This window comes from Argentina silus (assembly GCF_951799395.1).
Source record: "Argentina silus genome assembly, chromosome: 12".
NCBI classification, from domain to species: Eukaryota; Metazoa; Chordata; class Actinopteri; order Argentiniformes; family Argentinidae; genus Argentina; species Argentina silus.
Window position 1 is genome coordinate 13,836,197 of NC_139666.1, and position 17,855 is coordinate 13,854,051.

Below are 17,855 nucleotides of genomic sequence, written 5' to 3' on the forward strand. Positions count from 1 at the left end.
ATCTCAATATCAGTCTATGTTTATCGATGACAATACAAAAACAATTTAATAGGACATATTCTGATTGACCTATTCCTTTCTAAGTTTTCAGAAATATATGATTTTATTATTCTTTCAAGACATGCAGGGAGGAGAGTGTGGCCAAATTGTGTACTGACTTTTACAGGACTGGCCGTCACTCCCAAGACTGAAGCCTGTTCGACAGCGACAGGTCCTGGACTTGTAGCTGCCACTCAGAAGGCAGATGTGGGAGCATCCGCCTGGTTTCCCATACGGATCTGTTTCACATGCGTGACTCCTTACTAGAAATTGGAGAGGAAAGTGCATTATCGACCATCAAAAACATCTCTACTATAATCATGTCATTGGAGGTCCTGTATTATGAGGAAATGCAGAAATCCTTCAGGGCATGTTTGTCACATGTACAGTACTGTACATTTGACACAGACACATGTGCATGTACACACCCTGACATGAATGTACTTTACCTTTTGGCTGACTGAGCTTGTGGTAAACACGTATTACATTAGAATTCCCCAGGCTGGTTAATGTCCCTGGGTCTGTTGAGTTGAACTGATGGATCTGTAATATTTCCATGGCGGTTGTCTCTTTGGAGGGGTCAGAGTGTGTTGCATACAAGTAGTCCTCAAAGACAGCTAAGCCATGGATATAGGACACCTAGAATAGAGCATTCAGTACAAATGCATTGACAAACAGCAGAATCTGGGCAAATCCATAATTTCAAACAAAACATGAAAAGAAGAAGAACACAATTATTTTATCTTGCCACACACAACTCCATATACAGTACAGTAACTCAAGGGTCTGAGACATGAGAGAAGGATATGTGTGTGTGTGTGTGTGTGTGTGTGTGTGTGTGTGTGTGTGTGTGTGTGTGTGTGTGTGTGTGTGTGTATGTGTGTGTGTGTGTGTGTGTGTATGTGCATGTGGGTGTGTGGGTGTGTGGATGTGTGTGTGTGGATGTGTTCACCAGCCTATACCGGGGTCAGGGAGTGGGCATAATCCTGTGGGGATGTGTCCTGTCCCTGGCCGTGACACTGGCCTCCACGCTACATTTACCAGGCTCACACCCTCCATGCACAAACAGACAGGGTTGGCTGAGCCGTGTTCACAGGAAGTATGCCTAAGCCCACTGGGCCTCACCTCAACCCTGGGGCGGCGAAACATGTGGCAGAAAAACAACCCCATAACCACTCAACCATGGATTTCTTTGAATACTAATAGAAGCAGTCTATCTCCAAGACTATGCGAATTTTAAGGAGGTTTTCCACATACTGTATTATGATTACAAGAAATGGCTTCCATCTGCATATTGTTTTATATTTTGTGTTTTCTGTTCAAATGCCTATGTGGTACACTGCAGCCAGACTAGCCTAGCAATATGAAAGATTCAGAGAGGTGATGAATACCGCATCATCTGCCAGAGCAGGAAGCTGTCTTTCATTTGTCATGGAGATGATATGCAGAGCAACTTCTCCAAAGTCCACAGAGGCCATGAGAGAGGCATCATTATGCTGAGAACACCTGCCTGCACACAATGAGGTGTTTCGTATGCCCTCTTCTCCTCCGTCATACAATGTGAGACTCACTGCACAGGGTCGCTTTCAAGGGCTCTCCTTTTGAATAATAATACTCCCTAATTACGGTATCTTTCTGAAAAGTGTGCAACAGGAAAAAGACTAATGACATGCCCATTTGGAGCGACCTCAGCCCACATCCTAATTAATCAGTGTGTATTCCAAGGAAATCCATATTCAACAGGGATCAAAACTTGCCTCCATAATTATTTTAGGTGGAGGAATTATATCTTTCTTCAACGGTATAATCAGGTGACATCAAATGCCTCACAAAGTATGGCTTTGGAAAAATAGTTGTCAGTCAGTGTGTGTGTGTGTGCGTGCGTGTGTGTGTGTGTGTGTGTGTGTGTGTGTGTGTGTGTGTGTTTGTGAGTGTGTGTGTGTGTGTCAGTTGGTCAAAGAAAATGAGTAAAAAATTGATAAATTAGTAAAACAATTATCGATTGATTCCTCCCATTATCCAATAAACACCTAGTGTTGATTTGGAGTGAGCAGAGCCCACGATGGGGCTTGACACTCACTTGACTCCCCTGGATGACTGTGTGCCTGTTCTTGCCGTTGTAATCCACCACTTCAATGTAATCCAGGTAGGCGTCTGTCCAGTACACCAGCTTCTTCACCAGGTCCAGAGCCACGGCTGTGGGCTGTTCTGTTTTATAATCCACCAGCCTGGTCCGGTTGGTGCCGTCCATGTTACAACGCTCCACCTTGGCCACGTTCCCATAGTCAGTGAAGAAAAGCATCCTAGAGGAGATCCAGGGAGAGCAATGACAGTAAATACGTACTTAACACAAGTAATTCAAAATGACCTCTGGTACAGTATAGTATATTTTAGATAATTTTTGAATACTTTGCCATCTATTATAATACATAAACTGACACATTGACAGTTTATGGTTGTTCATGCATATTCCTAGAAGTATTTGAAGTCAATAATGTAAGTTAAGAGATCGCAAACTGAACAGGAGTGCCTCTATAACAGGTATTATTGAGCTAAAGGGTTTAGACAAGTTCATTCACAACCCAAAATACATACTTCAAGAGGAAAAATGCAAATTACTACATGTTTCAACCCATTTCAAATTGTATGAAAGCAAGTAAAGCTTGAAGAATATCATCACTGACAATCTCAGGACCACCATGTTAACCGGGCAACAACACCAAAGGGGCAATCAAGCCTGCAAGTTCTTCAAATCAAATGTTCACTCAAAGTACTATTGCCTGTAAATATCACATTTTATTGAATAAATAAAATGCAAAAAGAAAGAATATAAACAAGACAGGCACACCAACAATCCATTTTCCTCTCTAAATTGGTATGGAAGCAGAGCTGCTGTACTGATGGTGGCTCCCTGAGTGGAGGCCAGTACACCTTCCAACGATAATAAGAGAGAGGCGGAAGGCTGGGGGGAGCCTACTTAATCCATACAGGTAAAGTCAGGGGAGAGATAGTGTGGCCTTTGAACCTAAGCACAGGCTGGGCTGAAAAATGGTCTTAGTCAGCGAGAAACACAACTCCCAGAACAGGTGCACCTTCACATGGCATACAAATTATTGCTTTCTGGGATTAAGATGTTGCTGATGTAGAGTTTGGTAGATACAACAAGGTTTCTAACTAGCATAGAAAAGACGATATCAATAGAATCAGCCATGTGACAACATTCATTTCAACTTTCAGCAAACTCTTGAGACCCAGGGACATGCCACATGGCTCTTAGCTAAACAATAATGGAATCCTTTTTTTAAATGTTCTCATTCTAGAACACAACAGCACAAAAGAGTTCCAAGGTTTTTTCCTCTTTGTCCCTGTGTTCCATGGAATAACCACAGATATCATAATAACATGTTCTTATCATTCTGTGGGAGCAATGCGATGCAAACAAAGTTAATTCTGTACAGAAACATTCAAAACCACTTATAAATAGAAGGCATGAAAAACAAAGAAAATGTGGGTAAAGTACTTCACTAAATAAGAAAATACTACAATATATCTAGTGTGGCATACAAATATCAGTATCATATGTCAACGTCAGTCATGTCAACTATAAGCGAAAAATAAATACCTAAAATCTTGATTCAAGCATTATGTTAACTTATTTGACCTAATAAGACTGACTCTTTCCCTCTCAGAGGAGTCTCATATAGTTGAGGATTTACCAGTGGGTTAAAGGGTAAAACAGTCTGTCCTGCTAAACTAAACCAACAAATATCTCATGTTGCACTAGATCTAACAATGAAAGATGATGAAATATGCCCCCTTAGTCAGTATATGTGTTTGGGACGTTATACACTGTAACTAAAACTACCAAGGGCAAGGTTGAACAAAGTATACATTCAAATTCCCTTTCAGAGATCCTCTAAACAATTGGATTTTTTTTTACATACTCTGTAAACATTCTGCCTCATGCTGTGCTGCTACCACAAACCTCCCCAATTTCAATTGTTTTCACTCCATTGCCCCAGGCTGACAGACCCTCTGCTCTCTCAGCCTCCCTTCCACAGAAACAGCTGTAGCCATGTCTCACCAATTAGAGGGAGAGGAGCCCAGAAAAAAACACTTGTGCCTGATAACCAATCTAGCTGTCAGCATTTACACCCAGCTCCCCTATGGGTCTGCACACTCTCCTCCTACACCATCATCCCTCAGAACACAGGCCATGTCACCAGAGCGTGTATGTGCATGTGTGCATATGTTGTCTGTGTGTGTGTGTGTGTGTGTGTGTGTGTGTGTGTGTGTGTGTGTGTGTATGACATGTGACATGACTAACATTTTAACATTTTAACCACAACCTACCATGTCAAGTGAACAAGCATGTTTGTCCTGAGGAGTAATCACATTATATTTTCATGAATTTAAATAGAGAATATTTGTCATTCCTAATGCAAATACACTGAACCACACTGCATAGAGTTGGTGTGGATCATAGGAGACTTGCATTTCTCACAAAGTAAAAAAGAGCCATTCCATATGAGGAAAATGTTTGGATTATGCAGAGTGCATTCAGCAGATGTGAGATACTAGTTTAAAATCATTGTATCAATAAACACGTTCCCTTCCCATTAATCCTCTGTGTTGAGAACTTTACAGAGTATGCATTATCTAAAAGGGATCAGCTAAGAAACCGCTGGTTGAGGTTAGCTTAGGAAGCTCAGGGTATATCTATCAAATCAGTTGAATGTAAATATTTGCAGAGGCTTTATAAGAACATGTGCAATAGGGTCCAGCTTCTATATAAATAGTAACTCTGTATACAGATAGAAAGGCACGATGCTTTCATTTAGCTAGTCCTGTGAATGGTATTTGCTGTTGTTAGCCCTGTGAATGGTATTTGCTCTGCTAAGAGCTCCGGTGCTAAGATACTGTGTCTCTTGCAAAAAGGCGTCTCATTAAAAACCTGATCTGAATCCAAGCCCACTGCCTGTCCTTGTACCCTCATGAATATAATGGAGCTCCTAGTTCCTGCTCACTGGGAATATTACAACAAAAACCCTTTTAGTTGCTGATAACTGGAATAATCAGGCATCCATTCTTTCCTTGGAGGACTCTTTGTATAGTCTCATTCACTTTTCTCCCCATACATTTCAGCATTTACAGTTTGAAGCATGGGGCTCAGAGACATTTTTTTTTCTCCACAGCAGCTTGGGTACTTTGTGGTGTCGACAGAAACAAAAATGCTCAAACAGAGAGTCCTGCAGGGGCGTTTTCTACTGTGGGGTGTGGGAGAAATCAGTGAATACTAATGAAAGTCCTGACAGTAGCAGCTGTCTGGAGCAGTGGCTTCCCGGCAAATGATACAGCTAGACATGTTCAGAGACAAAAAAACAAATATCTAGCTAGTGCAAGGATGAACAATCATCCATGCTCTTCAACTGTTACGTTTCCAAGGCTTGCAGTTCTGACTCAGTGTCTCTACTCAGTGTCTCTACTCTGTGTCGATCGGAGTCCGAGATATGTTCATAAACGTAAGTGACAAGATGTGCATATCTGATCGATGCAGGGTTTGAACTCAGGTCTCAAGCATGGAAGACATAAACTCTAATGGTGCTCTAAAAGCTAATGGAAGTAGCACATGTCTATAGGTTTCAGGTAGGGCATCTCAGTCGTAAAGGGTTATCTCTCCTATCTCCTCCAAACTCTACAATTCAGGAATATTATACTGTACTTGTGTCAGTCTCATATGGCAAAGCTTACTCACCCCATGAGTGGATCCACAGATATTCCTTTAGGGTTTGACAGATCTAGATCTATGATGGTGACGCAGGTGTCCCCACCATGGTTGCAAACAAATATCCTGTCGCTTACTCGGTCAACAAAGTAAAAGTTGCCAGTGAGCCAATCGATGGCCATATGCTCAACATCTAGGGAGAGAGACAGAAGAAAACATTACAGTCTTGCCATTGATTAAATCAATATACTGTATTTGTTATCATATGACCAAGGACAGGTACATCACAAGGATGAAGCACCCTTGAGATCACTCAGGTCCTCTGACACTTTTAATTGTTCCCGGGGTGAAGACAAAGAACTACGGGGAGGCGGCATTTAGTGTCTATGGTCCTCGCCTCTGGAATACCCTGCCAGAGGAGCTGAGGGCGTAACACCATTAAAAGAAATCTTAAGACATACCTTGATTTGTAATCGAATGAATAGTCATACAAAGCTACCTGGTGGTATACTGACAATCCTGAAATTAAAAATGTTAAAGTAACTGAAAAGACTAGATAGACAGAACTGTGTGTGTGTGTTGAACAATGAGAGGAGAGAGAGCGGAGGAGATAAAACAAAGAAAGAATGTTTGTGAATCCTTGAAAACGTACGTTGCAGACTTTGCACCGTTTTGATTTCCTTTTCCTCTGCAAAGCCACTCGGATTCTTCATCTTAGCACAGCGAAGCCGCACAGAGGACTCTGTGTATACCACCCAGCACACCGCCTCCTCGTTGTAGTGGAAGTCCAATGCAAGTGTTCCATTTGTATCCAACTGTCTAAGGATCTGAAGACTAGATCCGTTTAGATGTGTGGTTACAATTCGATCTGAACCGCCTATAAGGAGTAGTGGAGGACTGTCACCAGGGTCTGAAACACAAGGAAAATGCATTGGTAATATAGGAACAGCATAGAATGTTGAGATGTATAGAATGCTGATTTTCTGGAATTCATTTCTGTAATTTAGAACATCAAACAATACAGTATGATCGCCACATGTCCCGCGTAGGCTACGGATGGAAGATGATCTGCAAAGCTTTCAGGAAAAACACCCTAGAAAAACAACTAACACAACCAACCATCGGAATCAAAACAAAAATGAACGGCAAGAATATGTAGCATCATAAGGCCTTGATTTCTGAGGACATGTGGACGATGAACAAGGTATTCTCCCACACTGTTTCCCTTCGTTTGAGTGAGAAGGGGATTTAGTACAGCAACTTAGTAAGCTAACACAACCTACTTCTGCTGCCTAATTGAGCGTGTACTTTCCCTGCAACTGAGTTCACCCCAAAAACCCTGATTTATCCTGATCCCCCCCCCACACAAGTTCCAGTGAGGTGCTGCTCTCCTAATATGGGCAATAAATCAGTGTGTCCACTCTCAAAACCGCTTATCTTAAGTGTCATCCCTCTAAATCAACCTTTAGGGTCCAGCCAATATTCTCTGAGTTACTACTGTAGCATGGAGGGGCTAAACTACTCTCATACAGGCTCTGGGACAGATTCGGTTCTATGTGCAACTGCATGTCACTCAATAAAATGTCCCTCTCTGAAATGAAAAGCATAAAAAAAATATGAAATATGAAATGCTCATCAATTTCAACATTGACGCCATCTATAACATTTTCAGAAACACATATTTGTGATTCATGCAATGTCATGTAAGGTTGGGCATAGGTGTGGTGTTTGGAGAGTGCAATGGGAGAAAATAAAGTGTTGCATATAATCTCGTATAGCCTTGTGTCAGACTGTGATGGTAAACGATTGAATTACATTTCTGATAAAAAAAAAAGAAAAGTGCTTTGATTTTCAGACTTGAATTAAACACTGAACCACTTTAATGTGTTTTTCATACTCTACTGCTTCCCATCGTCTGGTCTTGGAGAGTGTGTGCTCTAAAATATATTCATGAGCTTTTACAACTAATGGTAAACCCATAGTTACATCCCTGTACTGCAATCAGTCTCTGCTAAATTAATATTAATGTGTGTGAGCATTGGGTTCAGTTAAGTTTATGGGTAATCATATTCAGTTTATTCCTGGTAGGACACCAGTCACATTGATTAAAAGCAGCAACAGTGTTCCTCTCCCCAGCTAGGTGTGCAGTGCCTTGAGCTATTTTCAACCTGTATCTGACACACAGTAGCTTCATCTCACAAATATGCTCACTTAGTTATGGTACAATGGACAATACACAAATACACAGCAAAAGATGGAATATGTATTTGTGTACACTGGAGCACAACTGCATAATGCTGCATTTGCTTGTTTTCTACCAAACACTGGAAATTACTTATTTTATTCACCAGCCTCGACATGGTGCCAGGATTGGACTGTAACATAAATCAAACCAAAGTTGGGTATTGTCTCATCACAAAGTAGTGGAGATTGTTCCCAGTTAAAACCTTGAGCTCATTAATTCTATCATTATCCCAGCCTGACCATGTCTACCTATTCCCTTGAGGGTGATAGATATGGTCACTGGTGGAATACATTAATCTTGCTCCACCAAAGCTGAGTAAAACAAGGTGAAGACAGACTAGTCCTACGAAACCCCTACATGGTGGACAAACCCCTTGTATCTAAGTTATTAATAAAAATGAAACATATGCAGATGATGTTGTTTATAATGCACTGTTGCCTTACCTTGTTTAGCTTTGCAGGACATTCTGTCAGCTTGTAGGATGTATCCTTCTGTGCAGCTGCATCTGTATGACCCATAGGTGTTCATGCAGGTTTGGCTACATGCTCCATACACTGCACATTCATCATGATCTATGGAGAGAGGGAGAGTCATATGTAACAAATTAGGTGTGCTCAAACATGACCCAAATACATAAAGTATACTTAATGTGGCCTCACTGTACCACCTTACATATAATTACTCCACAACCAAGGAGACTCCATTGGAAAAAACTGCCACTTACACTTCACACTGATGACTACTGGTAGGCCTGTGTTGTCTCAAGGCTTAGTTACATACAGTAATAGCACCATAAAGTATCTCATTAGTGTGGAAATAAACCTGTGTTAAGTCTGACTCTGAACCTCACTCGAGGTTCACCATTGACCTCTGAGAAGTTGGTGTCACATGCAATAGCTGTCAGCCAGAGCTGATCGGGGGTCATGAGAGGAGGCCCCACAGACAGCTGGTTGTCATCTTAAGGCCCCCTGCCTGTTCATTGGAGAAGTTTGGCTGAGGGTGAAGGAGAGGCACTCCTGGGCAGGAGGCCGACAGTGCTAACGTTCCCTACCTCTGCAGCTCGTCCCGTCCTCACCGACCTCAAAGCCATCGGCACAGAAACAGAAGGTGCCATTCCTCGTCATGACGCAGCCGTAGCGGCAGCGCAGCTCGTGGCAAGCTGACAGCAGCTCTGCAGAGAGGGGGGGGGGGGGGGGGGGGAGAACACATGTAAATTGCTTTTTGATTTTCCTCTCCTCAAAGCCCTTTTTCCCCATCAGTGGAAGAATTTGGCGTTCCTGGTTGACAGTCCTGAGCTTAAGGCGGCGATTAATAGGTGTTGTGCAAGAGTATCTGGGAAATAAAAATGGGAAGAAAAAAGCCTCTCATGTAACTGCTAACTCCAAAACACTTTGAAAGTGGTAAAAGTTAGAAGTGAGAAGAGCCCCTGAACTCCATGAAATAAAAGAAGTTCATAGAGGGAGTGAAAGACTCACTGTGGTTTGCCAGAAATTTGCAGACTAAAGCTTATTGTAATGCACACACAATTGTACACTTACTTGCACACAAATGTGATGAGCCTTGAGTTAAATGCTACACAGCTGGGTGAGAACACATTATAAAGCCTATGAAGTAAGAACAGCTCTACAAAAGCATTAGAGAACCTTGTATTAACTCTGAACTGAAATATTTTCTGTCTGCATCAACTTTCAATTATATAAATGTGGAGGCTATCTTGTATCTAAGCCTGCAGCACAACTCTATTAGAAGCAAACAATAAAATACCTAATAGTCTTTATTATGAAACCTTCATTTCCTTCAAATGATTTTCAGGTTAGGTAATGAATAGCTTCCGTCCCACAATGTCCATTTATATCCCCTCAGTCCAGCAAGAATCATAAGCAGAGCGCTAGTCTCTGTCACTGTCAGCGTCAGTCTCACTGTCAGTCTCAAAAGTACAGTACAGATACATAAGAAGCTGTCTAAAATTACTTTGTAGAAGTTGCAACAAAGGAGACATCAGCTGTGCATTCTAGAAACACATGCCTACTTGGCATGTACAGTGACTGGTGGCTGTTCTGAGAGTGGGCCAACTACTAATTTTCCGAGATTGTGTTAATTTGTTCTGATGTTCTTTGTGTAACACCATTCTTTTGTACAGAATGGAACAAAGAACAGCAATTTGAGACTTGATAAACACTCAGCGTAATAAGTGACATATTTAATAGAACAAGCCTCAAAACAGAGACAAAGTTTTAATTGCTCAAAGATAGAGATGCCAGTGCTGAATTAATTAGTGTCAAACAACAGCCGTGTGGATGAAGGCTATTCATTGATTGTACATGTTTTCTTCTATTGCTAACCACAGAGCACTAGATGAGGCATTTTTAAAAATCTGCGAGTGTTGAGGCAGACCAAGGCAGCTTGTGACAACATATACTTATACATCAATCAGGATGCTGAACCATAATCAAAGCAGCAGACATAACTATATGTGGAGAGCCATCGGGAAAAATAGATTTGTATTGGTCTTGTTTTTAGGAATTAAAATGCATCTATTCCAGGGAAGTTGACACGTTAAGAGTGTACAGACTTTAAAGATTTATATAGTCGTCAGAAGTCAATTTTTCATGATGTGTCTTTGCTGTTAGCTTGCTGACACATTAAGATGAAGTGGCCTGTTTGAGAGATGGCAGGTGCAATATAAAAGCTGTCTGGGTGGTTGTTGGAATCCAGTACATTAACTGATAATGTTAAAGACATCTCAGATGGATTATTTAATCTCGAGGTGTCTTTGAAATTATAGAAATGCGCGCGCGCGCGCACACACACACACAAACACATACACACACACACACACACACACACACACACACACACACACACACACACACACACACACACACACACACACACACACACACACAATGACTCAAGGCCTGTTTCTTGCGTACCAATAGCTGGTTAGTTTATACTAATAACATTTCATAATGTAGTTATCAGTGACAAAGTGTATCAATGAGGATGACATAACATAGAACCATTGCCTGTAACTTGTTTTGCTTAACTCAGAATCAATCACATCATGCAGATCAGACTATGCAGTTTATTTCTTTGTGTGTCTGTGTGCTCTTTCAAGACCTTTCATCCATACAGTTTCTCCTCATCCTTCTATCTATACCCCATGATACTGACGTGCTTATCATTCATGGCTTGGTACAGTCGCTGGCACACTTCCCTGTTCTGTGGGAAGAGAACATGCAAAGTGACAAGACACTGAGCATAGATACTATATACACACACCTAATCCCCATATCTACTCCCAGACAGCAGTTCATCTATTTTCCACCCAGACACACTTCTACTTCTCTCCCTGGTGCTGAAACGACAGCACAAACACCCTGGATTCCATAATCATCCAAATGTGACTATACCTAATTATACAACAGTATAATCATCTACACACAACCCTACATTTGATCAGTTCTCTACAAGAATCCTAGTACATTACATGCGTCTCAGCTATGAAGAAGTGCAGTTATGTGAATGTGTAGTAGAGGTTTGGAATCACGGGTTAGGGTTATGCTTATCCTCTTGGCTTTGTGGTAGACACTTGTGTCTTCCACGCGGGAGATCCGTGTTCAAACCCTGGCTGATAGACGTATATTATAGGTTATCAATCTTCTCTCTGTCTCTCTTTTATTTTAAATCAAACTGTATCCTGAAGGACAATAAATATGTGTATGTTAGTTTGTTCTCTGTAGTTAAGAGAATGTTAGAGTTTGATTGTCAGTGAAGAGCCACCTCCACCTCTATGAGATTCTAACCTATGGCTGGTGGTTCTGAGTACCAGGTAAAATCTTTTGAAAACATATTATTTCACTCGATGCCATTGATGCATCAGGGGCAAACTAGTGTATGTACAGAGAGATGCAAAGTAGATCATAAATGGATTATAATGCCTATTGGGAGGGGGGTGATGAGTACAGTAATATGTGTTACCTCTTTACCTCCTTTTGTGGTTCGAATAGCAAAGAGACAAAGAAAGACACTTGGGAAACTTGAAGGACACCCTTTCAGATGTTCTTTTTTTTTTTATGATCTTCGAAAACATGTTATTTCCGGAGAAATTATGGAACGCATCACAACCTCCATCATCAAGCGATACCGGAGCTAGCATACTTGCATAACTTCAAGGTAAATGTCCTTCAGAAGTACTTTTCTATGATGAAACAACGGTACAAAACAAAATAATGAACTGTGACAAGAAACAATGCCTTAAGTATTTAATTTGGACTCAGAAATATAGTTCTCAAAACAACCACCGTTGTCAAGGTAACGTGATGAACAAATCTTCGTAATTCGAGTGCACAGGGAAATAACTGCAATGTATGGTAAACAGGCAAAACATGTCATAGATGTTACTTTATCAGGGAATAAAGCACAGCTTCAAACGCATCTCGACCAATCATAATGCATGTTCTGATCAAACCGTTTAATAAACCGTATACTATATTGGAGATGTCTGTCATGCTATAGATTGTAAATAATTCTGCTGTAGTGCATTGACTGTACTCTAGATACCTTTTTAATTAATGCATACTAATTCAATGTGATGCTGCACACTAATGTTCAAACCAATTACTCATAACATTCTGATTTTGAAATGCAAAATGTTAGCGCATTTTAAATTCTAATCCACTGATTAATAGTATCATAAAGAGACAGACAAATATAGACATCCACCTGAGAACACCCTAACAGAGCTAGCCCAGCTCCCCCACAAGAGGCCACACAGATGGCATGGCATGCATAGTGATTGTGGCACTGCTACTCTGCCAACACAAACATGGCGGTTCACTATGGGCAATAGAGGGTAAGCCCAGGCTAACAGTGAACTTCCCCCCCTTCTGGCCTAATTATAATCCCTTCTGGGATCTACATGGCCTTTGTCTCTGGAAGGCCATCCTTTACACAACCTCTCTGTTTGCTCTCAAGGCCTCTAATTAATGTGGGACAAAATTAAGATGCTGACCCAACACAGAAGCCATGGCCGTCTTCAACTGAAGGACCTTTAATAAGCATGGCATGGATTTCCTGCCCCCAAATTAAAAGTCTAACCTGTTCTGCAGTCTTACCAACCTGGGTGTCCTCTGGGTTGGCAAGAGTAACAAGGTTCACACATTAGAAAGGAGGAACTTGTCTTCCCACATGATTGGACCAGATTTTGATAACACATGCAATTGTCTGTAGAAGAGGGCATGAAAATACATTTATTTTGTAAAAAAAAAAAGTTATTGAAGTAACTTAAGTGCGTCGGCTTTGATCTGACACAGAACTGTCCAGACAGTGTAGAATGTATCAAAATTGAGCAATACATGTACATGTACGACATGTCGTTTTGAGAAATGTAATCCCACGGCTCAAAACTGGGGCTCAAATGTGACAGTAAATGTTGTTAATCCCTCAAAACACAATTTTCAGAGGGATTTGAGAATTGGTGCACCGCCAAGCTGCTGACATGCCCTTAAATATCGGAAATATCATGTGTGTGAGTGTCGGAATCTTCCAGCACACAATGAAATTTTAATTCAGCCCACTCCTGAGGAGGAAAATCCTCTGTAATAGGATTTGATGAAACCAGATTGTTTCCCCACATTAAGGAGAGTAATGATATGAGTGACAATATCTCACCAGACTGTGAATCAACGAAGTGAAATGCATAAAATATTGATTCAGAGAGTCTGTCATTGTTTGTACAGTCTGCATTGGAGCTTGGCAGTTCACAACCAAACCAATGAAAAAACTTGTCAAACACATTTGGGATTGTATGAGATATGAATATCCATGAAAATAAACAAAACATGCATAATCTACATTTCACAAAAATGTCATATTTCATCCAAACTTAAAATTCTAACTCTATATTTGACTGACCATTGCTGCACAACATGACACATATTCTCATATTCACTTTTTTATACACAACATATTTGTGTTAAGAAACTGACTTTCTGAATAACCAATTGTCATCACTTATCGCTCACAGATTACCTTGCGCATTGATTGTATTTCACTTCACTGTGCAATGTTAGGAGCTGGGCGTAAGTTTAGTGAAATCTACCACCTCTAGCCACCACGGCAAAATTCAGTTTGAAGATCCTCCTTAATAACCCCCCGGAAATTGACTTGTAGTGTCGGACATTAGCTGTTGTGTTTCTGCATGCGAAGTGTGACCAAAATAGAATAAACCCATGGTGACAACCAAATCAGTCTAACAATAGTCATATCAATTGTCATAATATGAATAAAACCAACCAATCACCTCACAATATGGCGTTGTAAATGTGAGTAGTAGCACTTTGTCCTCTCACTCGTCACTTTGTCCATTTCATTAGAGCAGTATAAATATGCTTCAGTCAGGACACTTACGTTGTTTTGAGAAGTTTAATGAAAATGGTAATACATTAGATTTGGCGTAATTGGATGATATAGCTCCACGCCTGAAGTTTAACAACATTAAATACAATATTATAAGGCATAAACTGAAACCCTCCCATAGGTAGGTAAAAACACAGAGCGAATCTGCAAGTAGAAGCTGGGGCGGTGGGTGGGACGACCAAAATGAACTCGCATAGCCAGTGGCGAAAACACTGTTTAACCATGGTGGAGTGTTGCATAACTCGGTTCTTTTAAGCCTAGTCCCATGAACATGTGATGTGTTTGCTTTCTTTCATACGTGGATACAGCTGTCCGTCACCTGACAGCCAGCTGCCCTTCTCCTTAAAGTGCCCTGGCTGAACCTACGTAAATGTCATTAATAGTTGCCTCTATAAGGATGGTTGGCACCACAATTCCAGGCTACAAAGAAACCAGGAAATGATTTGTACTGTATTCATGGCTAGTCATTTTTTGGAACAGGGACATTTCTTATCATAGCTTCTTTCGCCCCGAAGGGTAACGTTTGTTTGTTTGTTGGAATTGTCAGTAATGAAAAGTTAATCAAGTGAGATAATTGAATGCTGTTGAGAGGCAGTAGGAGGGGAGAGAATACATGTGTGACATGTTTTTCATTATTTTGTCAAGGCTGCTTTATCTATTAATAAATGTATCTTTTCTGGGGAGAAAAAAAAACGAAGAAAAAACTCAGGCAATTTGTAACACTTAGAGACTGCCTGGGTCCACTTATTCGGTGTCAACACAAAATGATGGAAGGTGTTTATCCCATTGAGAGGTAAAATGAAAACCACAACAAACACAGTTTGCACTGTTGTGACAATCCTCCAAAAACAAAGGTGGCTCGCACCATTTAGACATTTAGTAAGGTTAAAATGTCTAGATGCTTAAAAGTCATGAAAGCAGTCGACTTGTGAAATGTGCCATTTCTTGAACAAGGCAAACCAGCGCAGACAGACTCTTGACAGGTAGGGGTTTGACATGAGAATCAGCACAGTGTTCCTCCACAGATGAAAGCACAGTTTACCCCCACACCGCATTGAGAGGTCCATATTCCTGTGGATCAGATGGAGAAAAGCCTGTCAAAACAGTGCAGTGTTGATGGCAGATACACCTCATCACTGTAATGTTTTAAGGCATTTGGAGGATTATTCTTGGAGTCATATTTTCTGTTAAAAAGCTAGTCAGAATGCTTCCATAAATGTAACTGGCTAACGCTGACATTGGATGTCCAATGAAATATGTGTGCATGTAGTGGTAATCATGTTCACTGGTAAGTGCTCTCCAGAAGAGGACTTATGGTTATGTGATGTTGTTCTCGTTTGCCATGCCTACATTACTGTCATTCACAATAAAATTAGTTCTGTTACAGTACTTCAGTGCCAATGTTAATACAGTACGGCTGAAATAACTGCTGCTACCTAAAGTATAACTACTGAACCCAATGTGCTCTTAATAGAAAAGTCAAAAATAATTGGCTTGTTATTGTCAAGTGAGAATTATTGTGTGCACATTGTTACACTTTGTGCTAAACAGGCCATTCTGGAGGACTTGTTATGCATTTCTTAGTATGTTTTAAATAATTCATGCAAAGTATTGAAACAATTGTATTGTCCCTGTGAAATACGTATCATGCATTGACTGCTCAATTAGTTGAAAATGTAATGAAATAGCCATTAATTAGCAATAAATGAGCCATTTTGAAATGCCTGGGTTATTCTCACATCTATGAATAATTATGAACTAATACCCTCAATTAAACTATAAATTGTGAGTAAATGGTTTTAATAGAACATAGTTACAAAAAATAATTGAATTTATTTGAGCTCCTTAAAATGTAACACTACTAAATCCTCCATAAATCACTTTGGGTCGTAAACATTTATATTCATGTATGTGTTTTCCACATTATGCACTTTTGAATTTCAACAGTATGGATTAACTGTTCCACTGTACAATGATGTATCCAGTGTATTAGTAGTAGTTGTGATCATCGTTATCACTGTTGCTACAGTATCATCACTGCGTGGTCTGAAATAGGATTGTGTGTAGTGTGGTGTAATCGTGGGTGTGTAGGTGAGGTTGTAGTTTGTTATGTCCCATCCACTGCACCTGTAAAAGAGCTAGATACTGTATACTGTGCTCTCAGAAAGTCAAGGCACTTTGCAAAATGTTCTGAGCAAACAGTGCCAGGTGGCTCAGTGGAAAATGTTGATCATGTGCTCCGATGAGAAGTTCCAGCACTGCTATGAGTATGTGTGATTAAAAATAAACAGGTTTTTGAAGGTGAGAGAGAAGGGTTTAGTAGTTTCCCATATGGGCACCTTTGCATTCTGTCCTCCTGGGACTTCTACATGTATATTCATAAGAGAACGGCAAAAAAAAGTTTTGTCAGAGATCCAGCTGGTTCTCTCAAACTTCTCTTGGTGACCTAAATTCCTCCTGCCTCCCTGTTCTGTATGTGCATGAACATATGTGTCCCAACTTGAACTTAATAGAAGGTCACTGCCACTCAAGCTAAATGAGACGGTTTTGTAGTGCCGCTCCATGGATCAATAATGGACAGTCTTGCTTGGTCATACCCTCTGCGACTGGGAGGTACCACATGGATAGCTTGAGCAAGAATATATCCAGATAGATAGAGCTAAAGAGATAATGCCACCGTAACATGTTCAAACCATGGATCTTTGCTGTAAAGGTTATTCTTACCCATCCTTGAACAATGTCTTTGTAAAGATTATTAAAGTTAGACAGGTGATGCTAGTTGGCAGAGAATTGCTACAGTGCATTGTACTATATGAATCTCATTGGCCAATGGGAGCTTCTTTTGATATAGTGGTTTATTCACCAGTTAAACAGCAGACTCAACAAATACTGCCTGAGATCACTTTGGCAGTGATAGTCATTCAAAATCATACATTTTAAGAGGATTTTTAAAAAACAAACACACTTATGCAGTGCTCTATTACAATGTCAACCACTTTGAGATCGATATTAATTCAATTCCAGTGTCTTTCTCCGGGGAAACACAGCAAGCCAATTTATCAGTGCAAGCATTATTCTAGCAGAGCGCATTGGAACAGCCAGTCTCTGCCATCCCACTGAATGGACCTTTGGATCATTTTCAACTACTCCTTGAATCGAAGGCCAAGATCCTCACCTAGCACTGACACACTGGCAAAGCCCACTGTGACTCCACTGTCTTCCAGGTCAGCAAAGGTTACAGCATTGGCTAGACTGCAGCTAATGGGCAGCCAGTGAGCACTGCCCGCTGTGTGGGCATTGTCCTATCACAGAGGCCAGGTGTCTATAGCAGCTTGGTGTTGCAGCTTAGAATGTTGTGAGCAACAACAACCTGTGTACAACATAACACCTGGTGATACTGACCCGCTGTGCCACTCACCTGTTCTG

At 40.7% G+C, this 17,855-nt stretch overlaps 1 protein-coding gene across 1 annotated transcript in view; it reads right to left on the reverse strand.

The window, feature by feature from the left end:
* The window catches only part of lrp1bb (low density lipoprotein receptor-related protein 1Bb), a gene marked incomplete at its 5' end in the record, with an annotated part of 183,744 nt that overhangs the window by 93,411 nt on the left and 72,478 nt on the right, over positions 1-17,855 (reverse strand). The window contains 7 exons of the mRNA XM_083682704.1: positions 159-302; positions 489-678; positions 2,120-2,342; positions 5,795-5,957; positions 6,417-6,674; positions 8,453-8,581; positions 9,061-9,180. Of these exons, the coding sequence (XP_083538830.1) occupies positions 159-302; positions 489-678; positions 2,120-2,342; positions 5,795-5,957; positions 6,417-6,674; positions 8,453-8,581; positions 9,061-9,180 (1,227 nt within the window). The remainder of the gene's footprint in view (positions 1-158; positions 303-488; positions 679-2,119; positions 2,343-5,794; positions 5,958-6,416; positions 6,675-8,452; positions 8,582-9,060; positions 9,181-17,855) is intronic.